Source organism: Trachemys scripta, chromosome 6, assembly GCF_013100865.1.
Source record: "Trachemys scripta elegans isolate TJP31775 chromosome 6, CAS_Tse_1.0, whole genome shotgun sequence".
Classification (NCBI taxonomy): Eukaryota; Metazoa; Chordata; order Testudines; family Emydidae; genus Trachemys; species Trachemys scripta.
In genome coordinates this window covers 16348734-16376131 of record NC_048303.1, presented here as the reverse complement: position 1 = coordinate 16376131, position 27398 = coordinate 16348734, and the positions used below count along the sequence as shown (strand labels likewise).

The 27398-nt window shown below is 39.8% G+C and overlaps 1 protein-coding gene across 5 annotated transcripts; it reads right to left on the bottom strand.

The window, feature by feature from the left end:
* Positions 1–932: 932 nt before the first annotated feature.
* Positions 933–27218, bottom strand: C6H18orf54 (chromosome 6 C18orf54 homolog). Of its 5 annotated transcripts, none has more exons than XM_034773705.1 (8): positions 27041–27218; positions 25375–25695; positions 19441–20220; positions 16643–16793; positions 14587–14695; positions 9810–9941; positions 6453–6526; positions 2229–4302 (listed from the first exon to the last, which is right to left on the bottom strand). In XM_034773705.1, exons 2-8 carry the CDS (start codon positions 25643–25645, stop codon positions 4158–4160), a joined length of 1662 nt encoding a protein of 553 aa, XP_034629596.1. In that variant the 5' UTR covers positions 25646–25695; positions 27041–27218; the 3' UTR covers positions 2229–4157. The 5 variants fall into 5 exon arrangements, with proteins under 5 accessions (XP_034629597.1, XP_034629596.1, XP_034629595.1 ...); XM_034773704.1 differs by lacking the exon at positions 27041–27218 and adding an exon at positions 26878–26998; XM_034773703.1 differs by lacking the exon at positions 27041–27218 and adding an exon at positions 26783–26985.
* Positions 27219–27398: the final 180 nt, after the last annotated feature.

Below are 27398 nucleotides of genomic sequence, written 5' to 3'. Positions count from 1 at the left end.
TGGGTGAGGTAATCTCTCTTATTGGACCAAAGTTTTGAGCTCTGAAGAAGAGCTCTATGTAGTTTGAAAACTTGGTCTGATACAAGATATTACCTCACCCAACTTCTGTCTCTCAATTTACTTTTGTAAATTTTCATTTAAGGAGATTTAGTTACCAGGAAGAAACTCATTACACAACCCTCTCCATAAAATTCAATCATCCTGAGCTACCAAACAGATTGACTGAATCAGAAATGATTTTACATAATTATTTTTTACAAGTGAGGAGGCACAATAATTACTCTCATAAAAAGTCTTCTCTGACAAATCCTCATCTTTTTAAGCATGATTCTTTATTAGGATAATTTTCCAACAAGATGCAAAGGTGGTATTTAACCAACTATAATGCTCTCTCGTTTCTCCAGGGAGAATATGTTGTAACCACATATTCTAGTCAGCTCATGTGAGCTACTACTATGACTGGCGCCCACTAATCTGCATCAACATAGGGGATCTAAGATTTCTTTATCCAAAAATGTATTACTATTCCATTGGAGAGATGTGCACAACCTGTTTGGTTGAGTCTGTTTTGGCTTCTAAATGTATAACATTTCTGATTGTAGGCACTTGTTACCCTGTGGCCCATTTTTATGGAAAACTCCTAGTGTCACTTTTCTGTAATATCAAATGCTTTGGGATTCTCATCTTGTATTCAAATACATGGAGAGTGGTTGTACATTGTTGCTTTCTAGATTACTGCTTTTATTTTTATTTTTTTTGAAAATCAGCAACAATTGGACGTGCTCACCCTGTGCCCTATTAAAGGTATACTGACTTCTAAACTCCTCAGAGTCAAAGGACATCATTCTCCACTGCTTTAACCCTTGTGGAAACATTTATACCCACACTAAATAAATGCAAAGTGTACAATGCTAAAAAAGCAAAATGGCAGTTTTACATCCACTTTGCAGAGATATGAATGACTGTGCAAAGCAGAGGAGAATCAGGTCAAAAACACCTTCCCTGTCCGTGTTTTTCCTTTGTCACACTAAATCTATGGAAAAATGGCATATTTCCTGCTAAGTCTCGAGATCTTCAGTATAATCATCTTTGACAATCAAAGATAGACGCTACCTAGTATCTGTATTAAGACTACTACATTATCTGGTATGGTCATTGGTGTACTTACAATGTATTGCTGTATAAAAGCTTTTACAGACAATCTTTTACAGTAGAACAGTCCTCATTTATTGGACCCTGATTCTACATCCAGACATTTTACTCAATACATTTGTGTAATCCAAACTTCTGAACACACGCAGAGAGCCAGAAGTTCTCATATTATGACAATCACCAGACTTCTTTTTGCAAAGTAACAGATACAGTAAATTGGTATTTAAAGCCATCACAACTATAGGTTTTCCCATCTACTTACTCATTCTTAACTTGCAGGGAGCCAAGAGGGGGAAATTATTAGTTCTCTTTTCTATTACTAATCATCCTATTTTTTTCTTTTAGTATCTTACAGTTCTTCAAATTGGCAGCTTTGAGTTTATCACAAATCTGTTGTACATATGAGACCTCACTGTACATGTGACAGGGGCTTGCTAGAAAATTCTGTTTTCATTTGGAGATACGTATGTTTCATCTGGTGTTTTATGTACAGTGAATTTAGTAATGATACAATGTTGGCTTGATAGCCTAGGAGACTGGACTAGTAACAGAACAGGTACAGCTTACAGAGCTGTTGTAAAGGCTTCCTACAAATGTCTTGTCAATATACCTCAACCCAGACCTTGAGAGACCACATATAGGGGTGTGGTGACTGCTCAGATTTCATTCCCATCCAATTCTTGTCTTTTCAGTAATAAATACATTTAAAAAAAAATCACATTTATTTTAACGTGGACACGAATTCACACACAACGTGACTGACACCAACTTTTTCACTGACCATTGACAGATGGCATTACTACCCTGGGACAGATTTAAGCACACAGACGCAGGTCAAAGGATTTGGGCCCAATTCATGAATCTGGTACATATCCTTTTGTGCTGCTCTACCAGTTTGATAGGGCTATAAAACAAGCAAAGTAGAAAGCTGGGAATTCCACTGTATACAGGGAATGGCTAGAGTATCTCTATCCACCTCTACCCCGATAGAACGCTGTCCTCAGGAGCCTAAAAATCTTACCGCGTTATAGGTGAAACCGCATTATATCGAACTTGCTTTGATCCGCCGGAGTGCACAGCCCCGTCCCCCCGGGGCACTGCTTTACCATGTTATATGCGAATTCGTGTTATATCGGGTCGCATTATATCTGGGTAGAGGTGTACTTCTATTCTCTGATGGAAGGGCCCATTGGGGCCATAAGGAGCTGGGTTGTAAGATGCAGCAACACTGAGATTCCTAGATCAGGGAACTACAAGAATGGCATACCCTTTCTTGGGTCCTGTATGAAGCAGAGCTTGGCTGGACTTAGGAATTAGGGCCGCCTTATACTTTTATTACCAATATACCAAGTCAGCCCCTCCCCCACTTTCCAACCAGCTATTTCAATTATGCAGGACTAGTATAAAAAGCAGAACCATGAAGGCTGGCACTGGAAGGATCTTGTTGGAACCACAGGCATTTATATATATTGTGTGTCAATTAAAATGTGTAAAAGCTATGCTTTATCCAGTATGTTAAGTGGCTTATTCTTTACTTCCACTCACAGATACTCCACTTTACTTAATAATCAGACATCTTTCTTTACCGATTTGGGTTTAGACTTTACAGGCTAACTGAGAAAACCTGGACAAAAAGTATGCACTTGATATTAATAAAGTGTATATATAGTGAATTATAACTGCTGACAATATTTTTAATCAAAATTCTGCAAATGACAAATACCAAACAATGTTTTCATGTGAGCTGCAGATGTAAAATAGTATTTATTAACACTTAGCCACAAGCATGTACATAGTGGTGAAGAGACATAATGAGCCCCTAATCTAATTAAAAATATATTTATTTCGTTACCAATTTACCAACATATATCTTTAGAGACCAAATCAGCTCTTTTCTAGGAAGTATGCAACAGGCATAATTTAAATACAGAATTCCCACATCCTGGCACTTGAAAAATTTCATGCTTGTTTTATTTTTAATTTCAAACATCATTGCACCAGGCTTCAAGTGACAAACTAGCTTTTCCTTGAATGATCTATTTAACACTGCTCTAGCCTGAAGAACTGATGCAGCATTCTGGAACTTTTAAATGCATTCTTTTGGTTCTTTTCAAGCTTCTTTACTGACTTGGTTTGAGGGGATTTTATACAACTGTATTAGAACAAAAACCTAACTGACCTTTAGCGATTAATCTCTCAACTGACAAAGTGCATGGAAGAAAATGCATAGCTATGCAAATGCATGCTTAAAAGGACTACTTTTCAAAGTTAGGTGATATTTTATGGCACTTCTATCCAAAGAAATAGGTCACAGCTAGACTCATTTGGCCTCTTGAGGAACTTTGGTATTTCATCCTATAAATCTGTCATGATATTGTCTTACTGTAATTAGAAATAATGGTTGAAAGGGGATTACATGACTTGTATTAGAGAAATGCCTGAGAAGGGTTTCTAGAGTTAGCAAATTCAGTAATCTGTAGGCTTTGCTCCTGACTATAATCATGTCAAAATAAAGTTCCATCAGAAAGCAATGATCCTAGAGCTTTTTTGTAATATTGTTGCAAAGCCTTCCTGTTTGCGTAAGTTTATACCTCACTCTTCAGTTTCCTTATTTCTATCAATTTTGTAGCAGAGTGTGGGGGATGTAATGGGGCTGCTGAATGTGGCGTAGCATTTTGAGTTTCTGAATTTTATTTATAGACCACAGAGTCTTTTCCTTGATGGTTGCTCAAGTTATTTTAATAAAATAAATATTCTTTATAGTATCGATCTTTCCAGATAATATTAGATTTTACTAGATTCTATATGTATTACTCATACATTTTGGAGTTTTCACCTCAATGCAAAAAAAAAAAAAAAAAAAAAAAAAAAAAGTGTAGAAATCCTGTATGGTACTTTTAAAATAACACACTTTTCTCAAATTTAAAAAAATAAAAATATATTTGACCTATGAAACTGCTCTCAAAGAAAAGTTAATGGTTATTATACAGGTACTAATATTTTAATTATATAGACTGCTCAGCTTCCAACAAGGTATTTCTTATTTGTAGATTTTTTCCCTTTCCATCTTCTTGATGATAATCTTTCTGATCTTGCTTGCCACTGGTATCATCAACTAGGCCTTTGAGCCGGGACAAATGGTGTAAAGCCCTACATTTAAAACAAAAACAAACAAACAAAAAAAACCCCACCCTTATCAACAAGTATATATTATGATTTAAGTTACGTATATTTAACAGAAATGGCAGTACTTCATTAACACCACTTAATCAGTTTTGAGGCATCTCTTCAGATTAATACATATTGACATGTAAAACTGTGAAAACAAATTAAACATTTTGTTAAATGCTGATTTAAAGGGACAATTCAACTGTAGACATACTTTCATGACACTGCATTTCTTCATTTTTCCTACAGATGTCTATTTTTCCTATTTATAACTGTTAAAAGCAAGAAAGGACAACATTTTAGTCTGCATTATATAAAAAAACATCAGCTTCTTCTAGGGTCAATGATTTTGCCTAGCAGCATACTTAATACTTTAAATTTTATAAATCTGAATTGTCAACTTCTGGCTTGATATTATTTCCATTTTAGTCAACAAGTTTTAATGGAGAGGACTGGTCCTTTCTTTTCATTACTTATTTAAGAGAATGAGATAGTTTATAAAAAAAGAACTGCAGGGTGATGTGTGGGGTGGTGGTGGGGGTCTCCACCAAGTATGGCATGCAACTCTTTGTTAAAGGGACAGATCTGTTGCTTGGCACCATATTGTTGGCCTCCCTGACCTTGTGACACATCTGCTGATGTTTCTTTACTTTCTCATAGCACTGCTGCTTATCCCTGTTGTACCCTTTCTCCTTCATTCTCTGTGCTATCTGCTAGTAGATGTTCACATTTATACGGCTGTTCCGTAGCTGTGCCTGCACAGCCTCTTCTACCCACAGGCCCAGGAGATCCAGTCTACTCCAAGTTGGAGCATGTAGCCAGCATGGTTAGCTGGGCAGTTGCGCACAGCAATGGAGAGCTACCAGGTGTGCCAAGCTGGACAATTAGGAAAAGGCATTTCAAAAATATGCAGGGCTTGAAAGGCAGGGAAGTGGGATGCCTTCCGGTCACTGTGACCCCGGGGGGGTGGAGTTCACAATTGTGACCAGAGTGGTCAGTTTCAGGCATTGTGGGACAGCTGCTGGAAGACTGATAGGGTCAACATAGGTAATGCAGTGTCTATATTCACGCCGTGTCAACCCCAGTACATTGACCATAGCTCAGTTGCCACTTGGGGAGGTGGCGTTACTATGTCAGCATAATGGAGTGCTTACTTCAGTGGGAGACAAATTTAAGCATGCACAAATGCACAACTAGGTCCATGCAAGGAGGCTTACATTGCTCTAACTTTGTAGTGTAGACCAGGCTTTGGTTTAAAAGTTAAATTAGGATGCTAAAGTAGTGCACTATGTTAGGAAATTATTTCTGTACCCAAGTTATATTTTCACTTTTTACATTTTACTTTTATTTAATATTTAACAGTGAAGATAGACAGTTTGTCGAAACAGAATTATACTCTAGCAGTTATTAAGTTAAAATGATTCTATTATGAAGTCTGTTTTTTCCATTCTGCCTTTTGGCGTTCAAGAGGTTTCCAACCAATTTATGAGCATTTATTTAAATGGGACTCGTGTTTATTTCATGCACAGAAAATGTTTTCTCAAGTAAGCTATTCATTATGATGCTTCCCTGTCATGCAGCAATGAAGATTTCCCACACAAATTGTTTTTTAGAAGGACCAACTCTATGGTTACTCTTGATGCAACAGTATGCTTCAACACACACATCATCAAATTACATTGGCTACTTTTCCTACCACACTGCATTACAAGTTCATATCTAATTTTTCTGCCCACGATTCCCTCCAAGTTTCTTTCTTAAACCCATCGAAAGTTATACTCTAACATGGCTATTCCACTTTTTTAAAAACTGTTTTCTAGGTGGAATCACTTTTTTAAAAATTTCCTTGTCCCATATTTCTAACTTCTCCAAGTTTTTATTACTTCAGTTTTCACCTGCAAATTTTATAAGACTCCCAGAAGAAATAATGTAAATATTATGATAAAACCCTACAGCAGCTCACTAGATACTCCTTAGATCCATAAATTGCTATGTATTTTTAGTATTTACAATTAACTTGTGTTTATACATCAGCTAGTTTTATAATTTATATATATTATATTTATTTTTCGAAGCAAGACTTTGAGACAGAAGAAATTAATTATGCGGAGTAAGAGAATTAGTACACTTACCTTCGAAGGGACTTAGTAATAGGGATCACGACATTGTCACATTGCTTTAATTCAGAAACTGCTTCTTCTGAAAGCTTAAAAAAGAAATCTGTCAAATATAAACAAATGACTAACAGGACAGATATGAATAGTTTACATTTATATAGCATCTTTCACCCCATAGGGTCTCTGACAACTTAACAAATTATACACATACTATAAGGATCAGCTTGTTCGCCACTGAATCGAGCTTTGTGGGTGAAGTAGAAGAGTTTAACACATTGCAACATAACAGAGTCTTCAATACCTGTTCCTAATTTGCATCAAATTCACTTGAAACTGCAGAAAAATTAAGGTAGCAAAATGTAATTGCCTAATTCAAAATTAGGTAAGCATAGTATGGATAAAATTCCTTGCCCTGGTGAAAATTGCCATGTCTGTTAAGGAGTGGTCAAGATATTTTTGTTAGAACACATTATGCATGCAAGACAGCATCTCTAGCAGCACAGTACACAACTGCTGGCCTCATTGGAAAAGTGTTTTAATTCACCTTCTGAATTAAACACTACTTGTAGCACATGTTCTTTGAAGTCTTCCATCCAGTTACTGACCTGCTCCAACATGGCTTTGGGAGATAGGACAGGATACTAGCATAACATGACAGGCACATGGTAAGTAACAAGTAGGTAAAGAATTTCTAAACAGATTTTATTAAAACATTTTGTTTCTGTAATATAGGACAATTAAATGCATTTGAGCATGACTTTTCTTCATCTAAATATATGCTTAGAGGCTTTCCACCTTTCTGATGCGATTATAAAAAAGCAAATCCAAATATTAGGTAATGTATCCCTTTAATCTGAAATGCCATGTTTCTCATGGAAATCCTTCTTTTCTTCCTGTGCCTAAGAAGATACTGTATAGGGTGAAATTTTCCTATTATATTCAAAATCATAGAATATCAGGGTTGGAAGGGACCTCAGGAGGTCATCTAGTCCAACCCCCTGCTCAAATTCCCAACTAAATCATCCCAGCCAGGGCTTTGTCAAGCCGGACTTTAAAAACCTCCAAGGAAGGAGATTCCACCACCTCCCTAGGCAACCCATTCCAGTGCTTCACCACCCTCCTAGTGAAAAAGTTTTTTCCTAATATCCAACCTAAACCTCCCTCACTGCAACTTGACACCATTACTCCTTGTTCTGTCATCTGGTACCACTGAGAACAGTCTAGATCCATCCTCTTTGGAACCCCCTTTCAGGTAGTTGAAAGCAGCTATCAAATCCCCCCTCGTTCTTCCTTTCTGCAGACTAAACAATCCCAGTTCCCTCAGCCTCTCCTCGTAAGTCATGTGCTCCAGCCCCCTAATCATTTTTGTTGCCCTCCGCTGGACTCTTTCCAATTTTTCCACATCCTTCTTGTAGTGTGGGGCCCAAAACTGGACTCACTACTCCAGATGAGGTCTCATCAATGTCGAATAGAGGGGAATGATCACGTCCCTCGATCTGCTGGCAATGCCCCTACTTATACAGCCCAAATTGCCATTAGCCTTCTTGGCAACAAGGGCACACTGTTGACTCATATCCAGCTTCTTGTCCACTGTAACCCCTAGGTCCTTTTCTGCAGAACTGCTTCCTAGCCATTCGGTCCCTAGTCTGTAACAGTGAATGGGATTCTTCCGTCCTAAGTGCAGGACTCTGCACTTGTCCTTGTTGAACCTCATCAGGTTTCTTTTGGCCCAATCCTCTAATTTGTCTAGGTCCCTCTGTATCCTATCCCTACCCTCCAGCGTATCTACCACTCCTCCCAGTTTAGTGTCATCTGCAAACTTGCTGAGAGTGCAGTCCATGCCATCCTCCAGATCATTAATGGCAAATGGCAAAAGATACCTCATGTTGGCTTACATGTTCAGTCTACACAGCAGTGTGTTTGAGTTAAACAGATCGAATTACTAGCCTTGCACTAAAAATGATGGAGACCCCCTTCAGAGGCACTGTAGTAGCTATCACGAAGTTTTGAAGACAACTGGTGAGAGGAAGTATTCTGGTTTCATGTAACTGAGGAAAAGAGAACTCTCAAACTACTAAAGGTCTGAGAAAGTCTGAAGCAGGGAAGGATGCACAGATGATTCGCATACAGTTGTGTGTAAGCTGAAACAGCGAAGAACACTTAAAAATATTAATATACAAAGATATTAAACATTCTAGATCTAAAGCAGACATTTGAATTCTAGAACCAATTAAATGTATGAACAGACCAATAGATGAGTGAAAGCTTGATTAAAAAGAAACAAATTTATAACTAGATAAAGGATAGAATAAAATATCTCCGGATACCTAGCCCTGTTCTCTTAAATACAGTATACCATCTATCCAATCTAATATGAAAGAAACCAAAAGATGAGAGTGGGACAGGAAGTTGGACATAATCTTGCAGTCTGATGTGGCAGAAAGTCAGTAAAATTATGGACTACATGTAAAGAGTCACATCAAAAACATGACAGTTTTTGTCCATATGGTTTGGGCGGTGACCACATTTGGAATATTAATTTCTGAATATCTCTTTATAAAAGATATTTTGATAAATCAAAGTTCACTAAAGAGGTAAAAATAAAAAAGGGGGGGGAGAAACTGACTTCAACCCCTATTTAGGAACACGCTTAAGAACATCCTAATTCAATAAAGCACTTAGGCACGTGCTTAGTGATAAATACGTGCTAAAGTCCCTTTGATTTCAATAGGTTTAAACATGTGTTTACGTGCTTTCCTGAACTGGGGCCTTTATGGGAAAAGGATTAAAAGCAGACCACCAAAAAATTTTGAATGGGAGTGTGGACCCCTTTGGAAATCTTAAATATAGTCTGTGGACCCCCGGGGGTCTGCAGAACACGGGTTGAAAACCATGGGTAATATGTACAATATGCCTAACGTTTAACAAAGGAAGGGCATATTTACACTCTTCAGATATTTGTACCCTGTTAACACCACGGAGGAGAGAGAAAGAGAGAATGATGTAGGGTGGTCCAAGGGACTACGAGTAGTGGTTTGAAATTAAGGGGGAATTGTAGGCTGAATACTGAGTATCAGGAAAAAAACTTCCTAACATGGAGCTCCATTAGGTTCTCTCAACACAACTGGTACAAGTTCCACCACTTGCGACAGAGTTACAGTAGACTGGATAAAACAGTAGAAAACTGGGAACAATACTACACTGTCAAATATATGAACCAGAAGACAAAACAGGTCTTTATCTCTAATTTGAATGAATATGGGTAACTGTGCTCACATCTTTGTAGGCTGGTTCTTACAAGTACAGTCCCACAGAAAACTTAGACAGGATAGTAATATCAATAAGACCCAATATCAAGAAGAAACTGCTTACTTTTTTAAATTCATCATTTTGTTCAGCAGTTTTATTCTTGTTAAAGCTTTCATGAACTGCTTGTAGGTTGAACAACATTAGCTTTAAAGCTTCAACTGGCCCATGGTGGTTACCTCCAGAAAATGTATTTTCCTAAAACCAAAAAGCAGAAAGATTTTAGATCTTGCAATGAAACAAGAGCTGTAACATTTTAAAAATCAGATCTGCTACTTTTAATTTTTCTTTAGGACAATTTGATAGTTGTGACCTATGTGGATTTTCCTCTACTTTTTTGTCAGACTATATAGAAATAGCATATAGAGGGCCTCATTCCCAACTACATCAATTTTATGGCACTGTAGCCCACGGAACCAACGTAGGTACAGTGCAGTAGACCTTGAGTAAGAGAGGGTATGTCTACATTGCAGCTGGCCCGGGTTTGCAGGGACTGGCCAGGGGGCTGTTTAATTGTGGTGTAGGTATTTGGATTTGGGCTGGAACCCAGGCTCTGGGACCCTCCCACCTTGTGGGGTACCACAGCCCGAGCACCAGCTGGAGCCTGAACATTTACACACTGATTAAACAGCCCCATAGCACGAGCCTACTGACATGTGCCAGCCAAGGGTGTGTAATTGCAGTGTAGACATTCCCAAAAGGCAGAATCAGGTCTAGAAATGATAAAGGAATACAGGAATTGCTCTGACAGCAAGTTGGTATAGAGATCATGCTTTTAGTATGTCTTGTCTTTATTTGATAGATGCAAGTTACACTAATAATGAACATAGCTGGGCACACAAAAATTCTTAACTCCAAATATTAATTTTAATAAAAATATGATAAATCCAGAACCAAACAATCCCACATTCACCCATAACATGCACACCATATGTTCCCCAACATTTAGAAAGTAAACACCTTGGAAAAGAGTTGTTTAGAACCTGAACTGTGAATTTCCACATTTTCTAACTGTGAATGTTTAATTTTAGAAGGGACATCGGTAGCTTAAGAACAATCACCTCTGTTTGAAAATTATTTGCCTACTTTTGTTAACAAGTAACACTTCCGATTACTATAGTTGAAAGATGAGAGGAATTTTTTTTTAAATTGTGATTTATAAGGGAAAGCTATGAAACTTAACTAGAGAGTGATCTTTGCATGGATTTTTTCCACACAATAGATGCGATAAAAACAAAAAATATATAGGAATGACAGAGTAGGTTGCAACTGGCCTGGGAATGGCAAAACATGTGAAAGGAAGCATAGAGTCAAATACACCTCTACCCCGATATAACGCGACCCAATATAACACGAATTCGGATATAACGTGGTAAAGCAGCGCTCCGGGGGGGCAGGGCTGCGCACTCCGGCGGATCAAACCAAGTTCGATATAACGCAGTTTCGCCTATAACGCCGTAAGATTTTTTGGCTCCCGAGGACAGCATTATATTGAGGTAGAGGTGTATAGTAAAAATCTTAAATGAATCAAACTGTACCATAGAATCTCTATGGGAAAAGTATGCTTGAGTAATAGAAGTTTAGCAGTAGGAATATCTACTAACCATATGACTATCCTCTCAGTATTCTTGTCCAGCATGCATCTTCAAGTCTTGAGTTTTCCCTTCAGCCTCCTCTCGCCTTCCCTTCATCATCTGCTCAAATCCCCTTCTAAACTCAACCATTATTTCTAGCTGCACCACCAAACCTAAGATCCTCTCTTCCATCAGATCTATCAAGGGGCACTTCATACAAACGAATCACCTTTCAGGCACCCTCTCCAGAATGATGTACATCCTGCAATTTCCACACCAACCTGTCTTCATTGTTTCTTCCATTCTTTAGGTCTTTGTAGCTGTCATAGCCTCCTAAGCTCCCATAAACAAGCAGAACAAAAAAACCACACACAAACTAGACACACCGTCCCCCAAATTCCCACAACTCCCCCGTTTTCACAGCTCCATTTGATGGTTCCTGTGCCCTCTGGTTAGCCAGTTGGCTGCCTTTATACGTCTGTATATGTTTGTTGAGAGAACCATGTTTTTATGTGTGTGTTGAGAGAAGCAAAGCATTAGATCACAGCTAAACCTTGATTGGGGGGTAGGGCTTGCCTAGCCATGATCTAATGCTCTGCTTCTCTCAACACACTGCCCCCTTCCAAACTTTACAAACTGAAAACAAACTACCGAGCAAACACACTCTCAAGAGCTCATTCACTGCCCCTAAGGACCAGGGGCTTGTCTCCTTTTTCCTACAACAGATCTCCACTCAAACTACCATTTTCACAATTGTTTGCTGGCTCCTGTGCTGCTGCTCCTTTGGAGGAACCACGCAGATGAGTATATGTTAATCAACTCTATCCAATTTGCCCTTTGAAATTCAGCAAGGGGAGGTGAAGAGTAAAAAGCAGAAGAAAGGAGTAAATGTGATTCGGAATATCGCTTGGAGGTATTTGAAATTGAGGGGAGGTGTGAATGCTGGATCAATTATCCAAAGAGGATCGGGAGAATGTTACCTCATATGTAGATAAGGAGGTGGTGAAGATGAGGAGTTGTCACCTCATATATAGAGAAGGAGGAGGTGACCGAGTGGACTAAAAGTGTTGAGACTTATCCAGGAAACGGGTTTCAAGGCTAATAAAGAGAAAGCCCAACTAGTGCAGAGGAAAGTGAATTATTTGGGAGGTGACCCTAGGGGACCAAGGAATTCAGATAGATCAACAAAAGGTGAAATCATTAATGAATTCACCAAGGCCAGAGGATTCTCATGCGTTGAGGGTGATGTTAGGTGGGTTTAACTATTTAAGAAAACACATCTGGAATTTTGCCACTATAACTTGACCTTTGTGGAGTTTACTAAAAAAAGTAAGTAGAATGGGAGTGGGTGCCTGAACAAGAAAAAGCTTTCTGTAATTTAAAACAAGCTTTGATGCAAGCTCCAGCATTGAAATTCTCAGAAATAAACAAGCCATGTGTGATTAAGCTGGCAGCAACCCAACGAAGTCTAACAGCGGTATTGCTGCAAGAAACTGACAGGAAGTTAATACCAGTAGCATATGAGCCTAGATTAACCCCTACGGAGCAGCAGTTTGGGATCCGTGAAAGAGAATGTTTAGCTGCTGTGTGGGCCATTGAAGCTTTTGCTTTGACTATTGGCACAGTCCCTATTATAATACAAACAGCTCACTCTCCCCTGAAGTATATTTTAATCAGGAAAACTACAGGGGAAAGGAATATCATATACCAGGATGGCCCAATGGACCATGATGTTAACTAGCAGAGATGTTACTTATGAGAATAACAAACAAGCAATGGTGTTACCATATGCTCTTCCGATGGAAGGAGAGGTGCATGAATGCCCACTTCCAGAAACTGAACCAAAGTTAGTTGAAGAAGCGCCCCCAGTAGAAGAGGAGGAAGAGGGTACCCAGAAGAGGAAGAAGAGGTATCCGTTACCCAGTGGATATGGAAGTTACCAATAGAACATAAGAAAATGGAATTTAAACTGACACCATTGAAAAAGCCAGAGACTAGGTGGATTCTCGTGTGGCTCAGGACAGTAGATTATGGAAAATTGAAGATAGAGTAATATATTTGAAATGAACATCGAAAAATCATGTCCTGGAGTCTAAATAGGTCGGACCATTTACCATGATGAATAAAATTTCACATACTGTAGTGCAGATTAAAAGGGAAAAGGGAAAGTGGGTCCACACATCACAATTAAAGTTATGGCCTAAAAATTAAATAATGTTCCTTTCTTTTAGTTTATTTTACAGAGGGAAAGAAATGCCCAATTGCACTGGAAATTATCCTGTACGGACCTTGGATTTGGAGTGAGAATGCAGTGCTACAATTTTTGTAATGGGTTTATTGCTTATGCCTCCTTTGCATTTTGTGCTTAGTAGAAGAATTGTGCTCTGTGCATTATATTTTAGGAAGAAAAAAATATATATACTGGAGCTCAAGCGAAGATAGAAGAGGTTAGTGTAAGTATTTAGAATAATACGTCCGGAAGCATCGGACATTATTCCTATGGAATAAGGGCCATGGCTTCAATATTGAGGATCCTCATAATTCAAAAAGGGTGGAAATATGGTTTTTGGCGGTTATGTTTTTTAAATATTTGGGGATATGGTTGGGTTTTTTATGTTTATTAATCAGATACCAGTAAACAAGATGATTACCTGTTCTGTTCATTCCCTCTGGGGCACCTGGCATTGGCCACTGTCGGAAGACAGGATAGTGGGCTAGATGGACCTTTGGTCTGACCTAGTAGGGCCATTCTTATGTACAAGAGGAAATACAATACATAACTAACCTGTGGAACTCAACTGATTGACAAAAGCTATTACTGAGGCTAAGAGATTAGTAGGATCAGATATTTATATGGAGACCACCACTATTTAGTTACATCAGATAGGAAAGAGGTTAAACTATAGGATAGAAAATTCAAGCAACTAATGAATCAATTACTATTACCAAAATAGGTTAAGACCAACTGCTATTTATTTGCAATTCTTGATCACAGAAGGGTCAGAATGTAGGGTTCAATCATTAAAATTATGTGACTATTTAAAGCCATTACAATTTTTCCTTTTGCTGTTAACTCATTATTAAAGCTAGAACAGAAACCAATTTACAAGTGTTCCTCATGCTACTATTTATTGGGCTTATGTACTTTTAATGTCCATGTTAGCACATGCACTAGAAACAACTTACAGAACTGTAAAGGGTTATGATTTCCTTTAAGACTACTATAAGCAAGAAATATTACAAAACAGGCAAAATTCAGCTTAACCTACCTGATTGTCATTATTTAAACAGTCTTCAAGGAATTCATTTACAATGTTAGCCTTGGGAGATTGTAGAGAGTTCTCATCCTCCTCACAGTGTACAGGCACTGGAGGTTTGCTAAACAAAAAGTTAAACATGCAATTGAAAGTATGAAACAGCTTTACAAACTCAAATTGCTATAAAATACATTCACATGTCATTGGAACTAATGTTTCATATGCTTATAAAATATATAGATAACAAAAAGCTGGGAGAGGTTGCAGAGGACAGGATTAGAATGATGCTGATAAATTGGAGAATTGCTCTGAAACCAACAAGATGAAATTAAATAAAGACAAATGCAAAGTACTACACTTAAGAAGGAAAAAAATCAAATGCAAAATATAAAGTGGGAAATAACTGGCTAGGCAGCAGCACTGCAGAAAAGAATTTGTGGGTTAGTGGGTCACAATTTGAAATTTAGTCAACAGCGTGATGCTGGGGTGTATTAACAGAGGTATGGTACATAAGACACAGAAGATAACTGTTCCGCTCTACTTGGCACTGGTGAGCCCTTCAGATGGAGTACTATGTCCACTTTTGGGCACCACACTAAGAAAAAACAATGAAACTAGAGATAGTACAGAGGAGAACAACAAAAGTGCTAAAATGTTTCAAAGACATGATCTAGGAGGAAAGGTTGAAAGAATTGGGCACGTTTAGTCTAGAGGAGAAGAGGCTGGGGAGGAGAACATAATAAGTTTTCAAATATATAAAAAGTTGTTTTAAAGATGACCATGATCAATTGTTCTCCATGTCCATTGAGGGTAGGACAAGAAATAATTGGCTTAGTTTGCAGCATGGGAGATTTAGGTTAAATATTAGGAAAAAAATCTTTCTAAACAGCTAAGCAAGGGAATACGTTACTTAAGGAGGTTGTGGAATCCCCATCATTGAAGGTTTTCAAAAACAGGTTAGACAAACCCTCAGGGATGGTCTAGGTATACTAAACCCTGCCTCAGCGTGTGGGGATGGAGTAGATGACCTCTTCAGGTCCCTTCCAGCCCTACATTTCTATGCTCCCATGCCTACCCTAGCCAAAATGTGATTCAACACAAGTTCAATTCCACCACTGGTACTGACAGGTGAGCCCTGTCTGCACCACTTTCCACCACTGGTGATTAAGTTTTTCTGTGTAGACAAGACCTTCATAGTCATTTTAAAAAAGGAGGGGGTGTAGTGGGAAGGAAGATGAGATATTAACATTTTTTACTATAGCTTTCCACTATACCAAATTCGGTCTGCTCCCTATATTTGGAACAATACTCATCTACCAATGCACCAAGAATCTTCGCTCTCCTCTTTCAAATAACTCATCAAAACATCCTATTTACACCACGGACCTCTTTTCCTGTGTTAGCTAATCCTCCCCCCTTGACTTCATTTTCAAATCAGAACATTTAAGGTTACTTTCCCTTTCAGCGTAGGTCACATTATTTGGTCCCATAGATGACAATCCTTTTCTGTCGGACAAGTGGGATTTTACATCCAGGACTATTCCAAACACCCAGTTCAAGAATCTAAACCCATCTCTGAAGCTGTCCAGGAGCCTCCACAGCTATCAACTTCCCCCCCAAACAAATGAATAATGTGTCAGTGTGTTCCCTTACATCAAAACTTTTCTTGCACTAACAAAATTTACAAAAATAGTGATCCAGAAATATATCAAAGTGGGTTTAGTGAAAATAGAAACCTGATAATTGATAATATGATTGAACAGAAGACAGTAGTGTACCACCTAATATGATAAAATATCTTCTAAAAACACTCCCTTCTATTTCCTTAGCATTTATATGTGAGCAAATCATGCTGATCTAAAATGATCTATAGCAGTGGTTCTCAACCTGCGGGCCGCTTGCAGCCCAATCAGCACACAGCTGCGGTCCATGTGACATCCTCAGGGCCATACATGTTATATATAAAAGAGAGAATCACTGATCTACAGCATACACACCACATTGCCTAAGTACGATGTGATACACTTTCAAGAACAAGTTGTTCTAATGTTTATTTTTGTTTACTCACAAAGCAACTGGAACATTTTCCCAGGATCTTTCTGCTTCCAGTATATCTACTGTACAAGGGCTGCCATCATTTTTCAGAGCACTTGATAAATTCTCAACAGAAGACTCTAGAGTTCTCTTTGCCTTCAAGATAAGCAACTCAATCTGGTCATCTAAAAAAACAAACAAACAAAAAAAACCCCACAACACAGTATCACCAGTTACTATACACCAAGATTCTTCAAGTCAGCAATTTCACTTTCATTATTACATGATACTGTTCAGACTTATTCTAAATAATTTGTAAGACCCTGGAAATAGCCGGTCCTCTTTCACAGACATTATTGCCAAAATTTTCAAAGTGTGATGCCTAAAATTTTGCTTAAATATGAAATTAAGCCTCTTAATATGGAACTATGAGACTAACTCTAGGCACCTATTTTTAAAAATCTTGTCATATGATTTTATAAAACATAAATAGGTCTCCATTCCAAGCTCTAAGTCCCCAGAAAAGTCTCAAATACAGTGGACTGCTCTTCCCAACGTCCCAGAAGATAAAATAACCTCTACAGTAAACAAAAACGCTTTAGCCTTCAACCCACCTCAACACTTGGGGAAAAGAGAATTCCAAAGTTGAGTATCCCTCACAAAGAATGCCCGGACAACTGTCTCATGTTTATAGTGGGGGACCTCCAGCATCAGTGCCTCTGCTGATCTTTATTGTGGCTGTAGGGCAGGGGTCGGCAACCTCTGGCACGCAGCTCGCCAGGTAAGCACCCTGGCGGGCCAGGCTGGTTTGTTTACCTGCCGCGACCGCAGGTTCAGCTGATTGTGGCTCCCACTGGTCATGGTTCGCCGCTCCCGGCCAATGGGGGTAGCGGGAAGCTGCAGCCAGCACATCCCTTGGCCTGCGCCGCTTCCCGCAGCCCCCATTGGCCTGGAGTGGCAAACCGCGGCCAGCGGGAGCTGCGATCCGCCGAACCTGCAGACGCGGCAGGTACACAAACTGGCCCGGCCTGGCAGGTGCTTACCCTGGCGAGCCGCGTGCCAGAGGTTGCCGACCCCTGCTGTGGGGCATATCATTGTTCAATTGCACATCTGTGTCAGATGTGAATTGAAGGGAAAATTAACATAGCCACAGCCTTTCCAGGCAGTCAGATGTTTCCTTCCATAACTCACTTATAGAATACAACATTCAAGATTCCTTAACTTTATAAAGCACTCTGATATTAAGATCATTTAATCAAATCTACGTTAATATTGAGGGTTCTTAAATGGCTGGCAAATAGGTGAGTTTTCCTCTTCATAGTGTTACATAATAGGTACTTCAAGAAGTTCTGCTTACGCACACACCATATGTAATTACATACAAAAATTGCATTAATTAGGTTGCAAAGTCAAGCACTCGAAAATTAGGAAGGGACAGATTTACGTTTTCACGTGCAACCCTAATTCAACTACCTGTCCAGCCAGCCTCTGGACTGAGTGAGGTAGGGGTCCTGTGAAAAAAAATAATGTGATAATATAATTAAAAATACATATACACAAAGGGGTGCAAACTAAAGTTATGCAGGCATCTGTAAATGACATTTCCGAACTTCTGAGTGCTTGACTTTGTCATCTAAAATAATAGTTTTAATTAGATTTTATATGAATTTCCTAGGGGTATTTTTTTTTTTAAATAAATCCAATCCCAACCATACATCAACACTGCAGCACAGACTTCTACCCCTTGAGCTACATGACTAACCACATTAGCTAGCAACAGGAAAAAGCTGTTGGGCTGCTGGCACCATATGCTGGGGGATTTATGAATGGAGTCCAGATCAGCAAGCTGCCCCTGACCCTGGGAATTGAAAGAGCACCCACTCCACATGATGCTCCCAGGGAGGATCGGAACCTGGACACAAACTGGCTATGGGGTAAGCTTGGCTTTCTCATCCCCTAAGGAGTTGAGGGAGCTACAGCGCCACGTTGTGCCACCTGCAGGGATAGGGCGCTGAGTCCTTCTCCCCATATCGCACAAATGGGCACAGTAATGTCCAGCTCCCTCCATTCTCTCCTGCTACAGTGGATCACAGGTATTCTCAGTGCAGTATCTGCTGCTGCTGTTTTGGGAGAAACTGGCAGAGGCTGGTCACAAAGGCAAACCAGCTAGAAGCGTGAAGTCAAGGTGCATAAGTTAAAACAGTGTTAACCCCGTATAGGTACTCTCATTTAGGGGTAAAGTGCCCTTTGTTCACTCTAACTTAGAGAATGTTAATATTATGGACTCTACAGCGGCACAGCTATAGTGCTGCAGTAGCACCATAGTGTAGACACTTTCTAGACCACCAGGTTTTTCTGTCTCTATAGTAAATCCACCCCCTCAAGAGGCGGTAGCTAGGCTGATTCAAGAATATTTATAGTGTATCATCGAAGTCCTCCAATAATAATTATAATTAATGGAGATATCCTATCTCCTAGAACTGGAAAGGACCTTGAAAGGTCATCGAGTCCAGCCCCGTCTTCACTAGCAGGACCAAGTACTGATTTTGCCCCAGATCCCTAAGTGGGGCTCCCTCAAGCATTGAACTCACAACCCTGGGTTTAGCAGGCTAATGCTCAAACCACTGAGCTATCCCTCCCCCCTAAATACTCAGGAGCATGGATTTTTCTCCACTCCCCCATGTAGGATAGGTGTGAATAGTCTTACTGTGCAGCGGTTCACTCTGCGCAATATAGCAGGAGCATGTTCGGTCATGTGTGACTAAAAGAGTAACATTTTGCATTTAACATTCTCAAGAAACATTCAAAACAAATCATGTGTAATGCAGTTACCTCTGAATGGCTGTTTGGACTGTCTTGAGAGAACATTGCCAGGTTGGAAGTCTGTACTTGGTCTGACATATCGGCAATTTCCTGTTACTTCACTGTCACCTGTTGGCTCCAGATAACTATTTTGTTCAAAAGAATTGCAGTCTAATTTATTCACAATGTGTTTTTTTTTCATACTCTCACACATTTGTGAAGAGGAAAATTCATCTTGCATGTTCAATGTTTGAATAAAACTTTGATTAGCTGAATCACATAAAAGGTTATGACTCTTTAGCCAGATTGGGTACTTGAAATCAGGAATACTACTTATCCCCGACACATTCAAGTCAGACTTATGGCTAGTAAGCCACCTTGGATAATTCTTGACAGAAATGGACTCAGAGTGTTGTTGAAAAAGGCAATCCCCTGCATTTTCTTTAGAAAATATAGAATTGTATTTGTGAGATTTATACACATTGTGTTTCTCTTTGTCAACGTCTCTGTAATGATTTCGATTATCCACAGCGTTGCCATTGTCTTGGAAATCAAAGTCTTTTTCAACATCAAATGCAGAAGTCTGATAAGGATAGAAGGCAGGTTTTTTCAGTGACTTCCTAATCCACTTGCCACTTTGAAGCCCTGACCCAGAAGGACTCTTGTGGATAAAAGGCAGTGATCCATCTGCTGGAAATGCTAGTAGATCATCTGTGGTGAGACTAATCAAGTCTGGGTCACAAACAGTTTGTCTTATAAAAGGTGAGGCAATGGAGTTGAGTTTTACTTGCTGGTTAAAGTCCTCCAAAGCTGAAAAACAAAGACTGTCATATATTTTCCTAAATTTAAAAAATGCATTAAAACCATATATTTAAAAAACCTATAATAGATACATTTTTACATTACAGTTCTTTTACTAAATTACAATGTGAATATTGTATACTGGTGTTTCAAAGCATCACAGTCTATCAATTCTGACTCCACTTCACTCAAAATATTGGTGGCAAAAATGAACAAAATAAAATCATTTAAAACTTTTGTCTTAAAAGTCCCCATGAGTCAAGATACTCGTATTATGCCTGTGGAACTGTAGAGGGGGATGGTTATGGGGAAAATCTAGCATCTTCTTTCTGCTGTTTATATGATTCATAAAACCAAAACGGTGCACCATTCAGAGAAGTGTTTTGACTATAAATAGCCACATATTTCAGACATCACCTGGATTGGAGGCATTATGGATCTACAGCTTCATTTTGTTTGATGCCCAGGAAGATGCAGCTTGGCAGGGGGAGGGGAACCTGGGGGAGTTCTCAGTGAGATACAGTTTATACACCCCAATGCAAACATCACCAGAAAGTTGGTCACAGAGCAGAGAGATAAAAACAATGAAAATACCGCTAAAATATTGCTACCAAGAAGTTGTGAAACTCCTAGAAGGAAGGGGATCTAAGCTGCCATCTTTGTTTCACTGCAGAGGCATAAACTCTGATACAAAGTGGTATGGACAAACCTTCCTTTCCCCAACAGCAGTGCATTCCTCTAAAATGGTAACCTAGGATAAGGATAGGGTATACAAATCATCCTCTACCCAGAACTTGTTCATATGCAAGATCCAAAATGGAACTACTACTACTAACTGTTCTCCCTGTAGGATGTTGAATCCCCATGCTTATAAAGGTGGGCCTCCCAATGCAAACCCCTAGAAACAAATCTTGGCATATATTAGCAATAAATATTCCTGTTAGTATTTTTAGGACGTTAAAGTTGTGTCAGTTAAATACTCACTTTCTTCCTAAAGCCACTTAATTACTTGGCTTGCATTCCAACTCTAATTTCTGCTCAGGCATCCCACAGTCACTTCTGTGCCTGACTACAATTTGGGTCACAAATATAAGCCCCCTCCCAAAAAAAAGTTAAATCAAAAGCTTGCAGCCTACCTATCCCCAAAAGAAGCTCTTGGGAAGAGCTTTCCTAATTATCTTTTTTGTAGTCACACAGACAAGTCTGCAATTTGAACTCTATTTGTGTTAGCTGTTTAAAGAAGATGGCAATAAGGATTTTTTCATATTTGTATAGCACTCTATAAACTAAAACAAAGACCCTTAGCCAGAAGGGAACTTTTTTTTTTTTCCTTTCTTAAGTTTGCTCAACTACATAACCTCCCCCTGTCTTCTGTCAGAAATACTATTAATCACCCAGGGCTTGTCTATACTTATAGCTCTGCTACAGCATTTAGTGAAGACACTACCTCACCATTGGGAGAGTTCTTCACCTGCCTGAGAGGCAGTAGCTATGTTGATGGGAGAGAAGCTCTCCTGTCAACCAACATAGGTCAGTCTACACTGGGAGTTCAGTCAGTATAACTGTGTCACTCAGCGGTGTGGAAAATCCAGCACTGGGGTGGGGATGAAAGGCTCAGGGCTGGGGTAGAGGATTGGGATGCAGGGGGTATGAGGGATCCAGCTGGGGGTGCAGGCTCTGGGGTGGGGCCAGGGAGGAAGGGCTCAGGGCTGGGACAGAGGGTTGGGTGCTGGGAATGAGGACTCTGGCTGGGGATGCAGGCTCTGGGGTGGGGCCAGGGATGAGGAGTTTGGGGTGCAGGAGGGTGCTCCAGGGCTACGGTGGGGAGAGAGAGGACTCCCCCCAGCCCTCTCTTCCCTCAGTAGCACCCGAGCTTGGGGGAGGGGGAGTAGGAGAGGCCCCTCTCCCTGCTGCAGCAGCTCCGAGGCTGGGGCCACAGGATAGGTGCCCCTCTCCTGGCAGGTCCAGGCCAGGGGTGGGTTCGGGCCGGGGAGGGGTGCTTCGGCCAGTCCAGGCACAGCAGAGTTGGGACCGGGGGAGGGCTGTCCCAGCCGAGGCAGGTTGGAGACCGGGCTAGGTTGGGGCCAGCTGCAGCAGGTCCCCCAGGCGGGTTCCCTAAGTGTCTGCATGGCGCTAAGAAGGCTGCTGCGCAGCCGTGCAGCTTATAGGGAACTTAGATAACAGCGTAAGTTTGTACTGTAGACCAGGGCTGAGTACTCTATTTTCAAAGAATTGCATTCGTATATAAACATGAATTACACAGATTTTAGGTACACACGTGCACAGCTGTCCATTTTGCCCATAATACATTTCAAATGATGATTTACAGGGCGCACAGAACTCATAGGATGCTGAAACCTTTTCAGCAATTAGCTTTTTAATTTTAAAGTTTTATTGGGACACAGAATACAGCTAACTCCAATAGAGAGCGTCCAAGTTGCTATCATATGTAAATTGTAGCTGTTATCACAACATTATGTAGCACCACAAGTGCACATGGAGTCTCACAGACATAAGACAGTCTCTGCCTTCCCCCCAAAAAAATCTTACTACTTGAATACTGTAGGATCTAGTATCAGCAAAAGAAACAGAGGTGTCCAATTTTAGGGCATGCCTTCCTTCAAGGTTAGGCATTTTGCTAATCCATCCATAATATTTCAGGCTGAATAGTGACTGACTGTCATCTATACATGAATATTAAAGCTGATTCCCTGTCTACCCTGAAGTGCAGCAAGTATATTAGAAGAGAAAAGTAGAATTGAAAGGACAAGACAATAGCCTGCAGCTACAGAATGTCAGCCTGTGATTATACTAGAACTCAGAAGCTATGCAGGGTCAGAATTCAGTCTTTTAGAAGAGATTTCTAAAATTGAGATTCTGATGCCATCATTAAAGTGTATTCTACCATCCTAGCCAAATTTCATTTTAGGTATTTTTACTACCTAAAATCTTCCAACAGTTTCAACTGCATAATGTGTTAATCTACTGTATTAAACACATCCAGTCTTGCAAATGTAGAACGTGCAGACATATGCTCAGTAGAGCACCACCAATGAGGCTCAGTGCCGACTTGGGGGCTCAGTTTGTAAAGTGCTTTCAGTATCCAAGGGAAAGAGAAAATATTTTCTCTGAACAGAAAAAGTTGTTTTTAAACAAGCACTAGAATCACAAAGCTATTAAACAAAAATATCAGCCTTATCTAACCATAAACAAACTGCATGCCACTAAAACAGTTTCTCTCACACCCTCACATCTCCAGGTGTTTCTGACTAGAGTTTCTGGTGGTGGTAATTAGAGTTAACTTGAGTTTATTGGCAATCAATTAACTAACACAGCTGTAAAGACTAATGCAAAACTTCTACAAACATTTGTTCCTAGTCATGGTGCAGCCAAAAACTCTAGTTCAGATAAAGCAACAAGTAAACCCCAACTATCTGAACTGATAATACCACCAGCATCTAAGAGGTGCTCAGGCAAATTAGTTTTATATAATTCTGATATTACTCTAGGAACAGAAATTGAATCCTTGTCAAGATCCAAGTTTAGGCACTGATTTACATTATTATGTTCTATACATGCACATCATATATTGTGGAGATGATTTATATGTAATCAGCTGCAGAGCAGTAAGTTTATTCCTGTACCTATGTCTGTGTCATCAGCCCACTATCCACAAATCTATTTCCCCACAGTGACTTATCCTAACATTCTTAACCTCTGATTAGCTCCAAACATCAGTTACTCATTAAGTTGTTCTACCATATTTTTTTTTCCTCTTTTCCCCCCCAAATGTAGAATTTTCCATAAAATTACACCTGCTTAAGATCCAGGACATGCAATATTCACTGTGGTATCACTGACAGGTTTTCTATTTTTAAAATAGCATTTAAGTCCATTGTGTCAGTGACATTTGCCATCTGATAAGGATACTTTTCAGCTTTTCAACAAAACTCAACACTAGTTTTTGGCTAAGAGCTCAATCTCTCAGATCTCAAAAACATATATTTTCTGGGGTCCCCAGAAAGATATTTTGATTTCCATTAAGCTCACCACTGTTGGACTGATAGTAACTAAAGGCACTACAGATCAACGGATACATGACAGTAGACCCAATAACTTCATTTTTAAAAAAGTGAGAGCTTCAATCCTACAAACATACACACCCTCACTTTAAGAATGAGTAATCCCATTGACTTCAGTGGTATTACTCACATTCTCAGTTTTAAGCAGGCAAGTAAGTGATGCAGGATTGGGATCTAAAACAGTGTTTTCATATATAATGTGTGGCATATATAGAACAGTGGTTTTATTCACTCCCATGGTAAGACCTGCACTATATTTATGTATATGGCAATAACAGCTATTCCAAATATAGAGTTTAAGGCCAAAATGGACCACTAGATCATGTAGTTAGTGCCTGTATATATTACAGACCACCACCACACTAAACCTAACAACTAAAATTAGACCAAAATTCTGTAGCCCCTTTATAATCCACCACTCCAGCAGTATTCTACCTTTTACTTATATTTGCTTATGATTTCAAATCTTATTTTATTTACAAAAGTTTCATTTAATCTTTAATATGAAAGTAAGAGGTAAACAGCACAGTATGGAAGTGCAGTTTCACCTCAGCCCAGTTTGCAGTCCAGGAGATCAGGTTCCTTTACACACCTAAAAACTTCTACAGATAGGAGATGAAACTGAGGAAGTGTAGTTAGCAGACTTCTTCCACTTCCACCATAGATCTCTAATTTCAAATTTAGATGGTTTTATTTTTAAAAGACTAAATATAAAAACTCATTTTTACTGAAGACTAACTATTACAGAGAATGAGAAGCATCACTATCTAAGCACCATTCATTACACAATATATGCTTACAATTTGTTATGTAGCAAATATTCATTAAATCAAATAGATTTCATCTACAAAACAAGTAATTAAGTTACTGATCAGTGTTAAGACTTTTGACAGATTTCAAATTCCAAAAAGGAATTAAAAATATTAAGTCTCAATAAGATATCTATAGCCATACGTAACAAAACAAGAACAGACTGAAAATTGTAAAAGATGACAGAACCAGTTCATGAGATGTTCTCTTTAGGGATATGTCAAAATATTAAACAAAACCACAATTTAAGCTTCATTTACAGGAAACATACCGTATTTTTGTACAGAAGCAAACTTTGCTGACTTATCTTTAGGAGTACTCTGACCTATGCAGATTTTTCCAGTGCTTACTTCTGAAGACATAAGACTTTGGTCAAAATCTTCAATATAAGCCTCCAAAGCCTGAGATGCAGAGTTGTATACCTTGTCTTTGTATTGAATTGAGCCGTTTGAGTTACTACTGTTAAGGCTGCAGCTTGCTAGGAGAGAAGACACAGTAGATTCAGGCGAGTAAATGTTGTCTTTTTCAAACGAGCATGCCATGGCTTTTATCCAAATGACTAATGGAATCTCCTCTCATCTTTCTGAAGAGTCTAAGTAAAGAAATACAAATATAAGCAATATATAACCTGTACTGAGATATCCTCTCATACACTGTACTTCCAAATATCTGTATTTAATTTTATCAAGCATCTGTATGTTTATTAATTACCAGTAAGAATTTCACCAATTTTGATAGTTGCACTATTTAAAAGCTAACAGATTCCATTCAGCAATTTTAAGCTTTTATTCAGCTAAAAGCCAGATATTCAATCTAGCTACTGACCTCAGAGCTTTAAAAAATAAAAAAGGTTATGATTTATACATGTATGAGTAGGCAATATCAGATAAACAAAGGCATTCAGAGCACAAAACAAAAAAGTCTGCATCTGGACAGAGAAAAGTGAAAGAATCTGAGTGTTCATATCCAAAAGGCACCTTGCATGCTGTACGGCCACCACACTGTTAAACTAGCTTTTTCCAAACAACATTTAGTACTGAAAGACCCCAGCTAGCCCCAGTTTAAAAGCAAGAGGGGCATTTAGCACATGAATAGATTAAAGTCTGCCAGACCCCTGCCTTCAGCTGGAACATCCCAAAATGTCATCCTAGGACATCACAGCTAGCACAGAAGACCCAAAAAATAATAGCGCAAAATTGAAGTGATTAGTAAAAATGTTTTTTTAACAGTATAAGCAAGTGGTTCGGTTGAATATACCGAAGTGATAAAGCACTGTCGTTGCAGAAATTCAAGAACAGTTTAGATGCAATAGGACTGGGAATGGTGTATTAAAGACCCCTGCCAACTACAGGTGTGGGTGACACTGGACAGGCTCTAAGAGCTTTTCACGTCCTCCGTCCTACCTATGCAATTCAGATCAAGCCAATTTCTCACACTTCCATGGACTGACATTTACGGAAGGGTCATAAACACAGACTAGCACTAAATGCTGAAGCTGGGATTTTCAAAGACGCCGAAAGGAATTAAATCCCACGGGAAATAGGCACCTCGCTTCCTTTAGGCTTTTTTGAAAACCACAGCCTCGCCCAAGCTGGCACCTCACACGAGAGGCAGGGCTGTTGCCAAGCCCCGACCCCCACCGCCCCCAGAGACCTTCCGCCCCACTGCCCGCTTCGCACCTCACTCCCCGCTCCGGCCGGGGAGGCTACAATGCTGAGCCCCAGTGGGGGGCTTGGCCGCTTGGACACCCCGCGGGGGCTCTAAGGCACCATACCCAGCCGGGACAGTCAGCAGCGACATCTACTCTCCTCAGCACCCGAGAGCCGCCGTTGCCGCCCGCTAGTTTAAAGTACAACGACACTTCTTTCAAAATGGCGCTTGGCTAGTCACTGCGCAGGAGCACCCGGTCGCGCTCCTTCCTGGGAGTTGTAATTTACCTCCTCCGTCTGAGCCAGCTGGGGACTACAACTCCCAGAATGCCCAGCGGGCCGTTGCCACACATCGCCGCGGCAGGCGCACGCTGCTGTGATGCAGAGAGCTGAGTTGGACTCTGGGTGCCCTGCTCCTGTGTGCCAGGAAAAGGCTCCACTCCTCGCTTAAATCCCTCCTGAAAACTTACGTCTTCAATGATGTCTGTAATAGAGGACCCAATAATATGTTATTTGTCTATCCACCCATCAAGCCGAGCCACTAAAATGTGCCTTCATGCCTAGATCACCCCACTGCACTGAGTAACCCTCCTCTTTCTTCATCCCACCGCCATGTCCCCGTTGCTGTCCGTGCAGACTATGCACC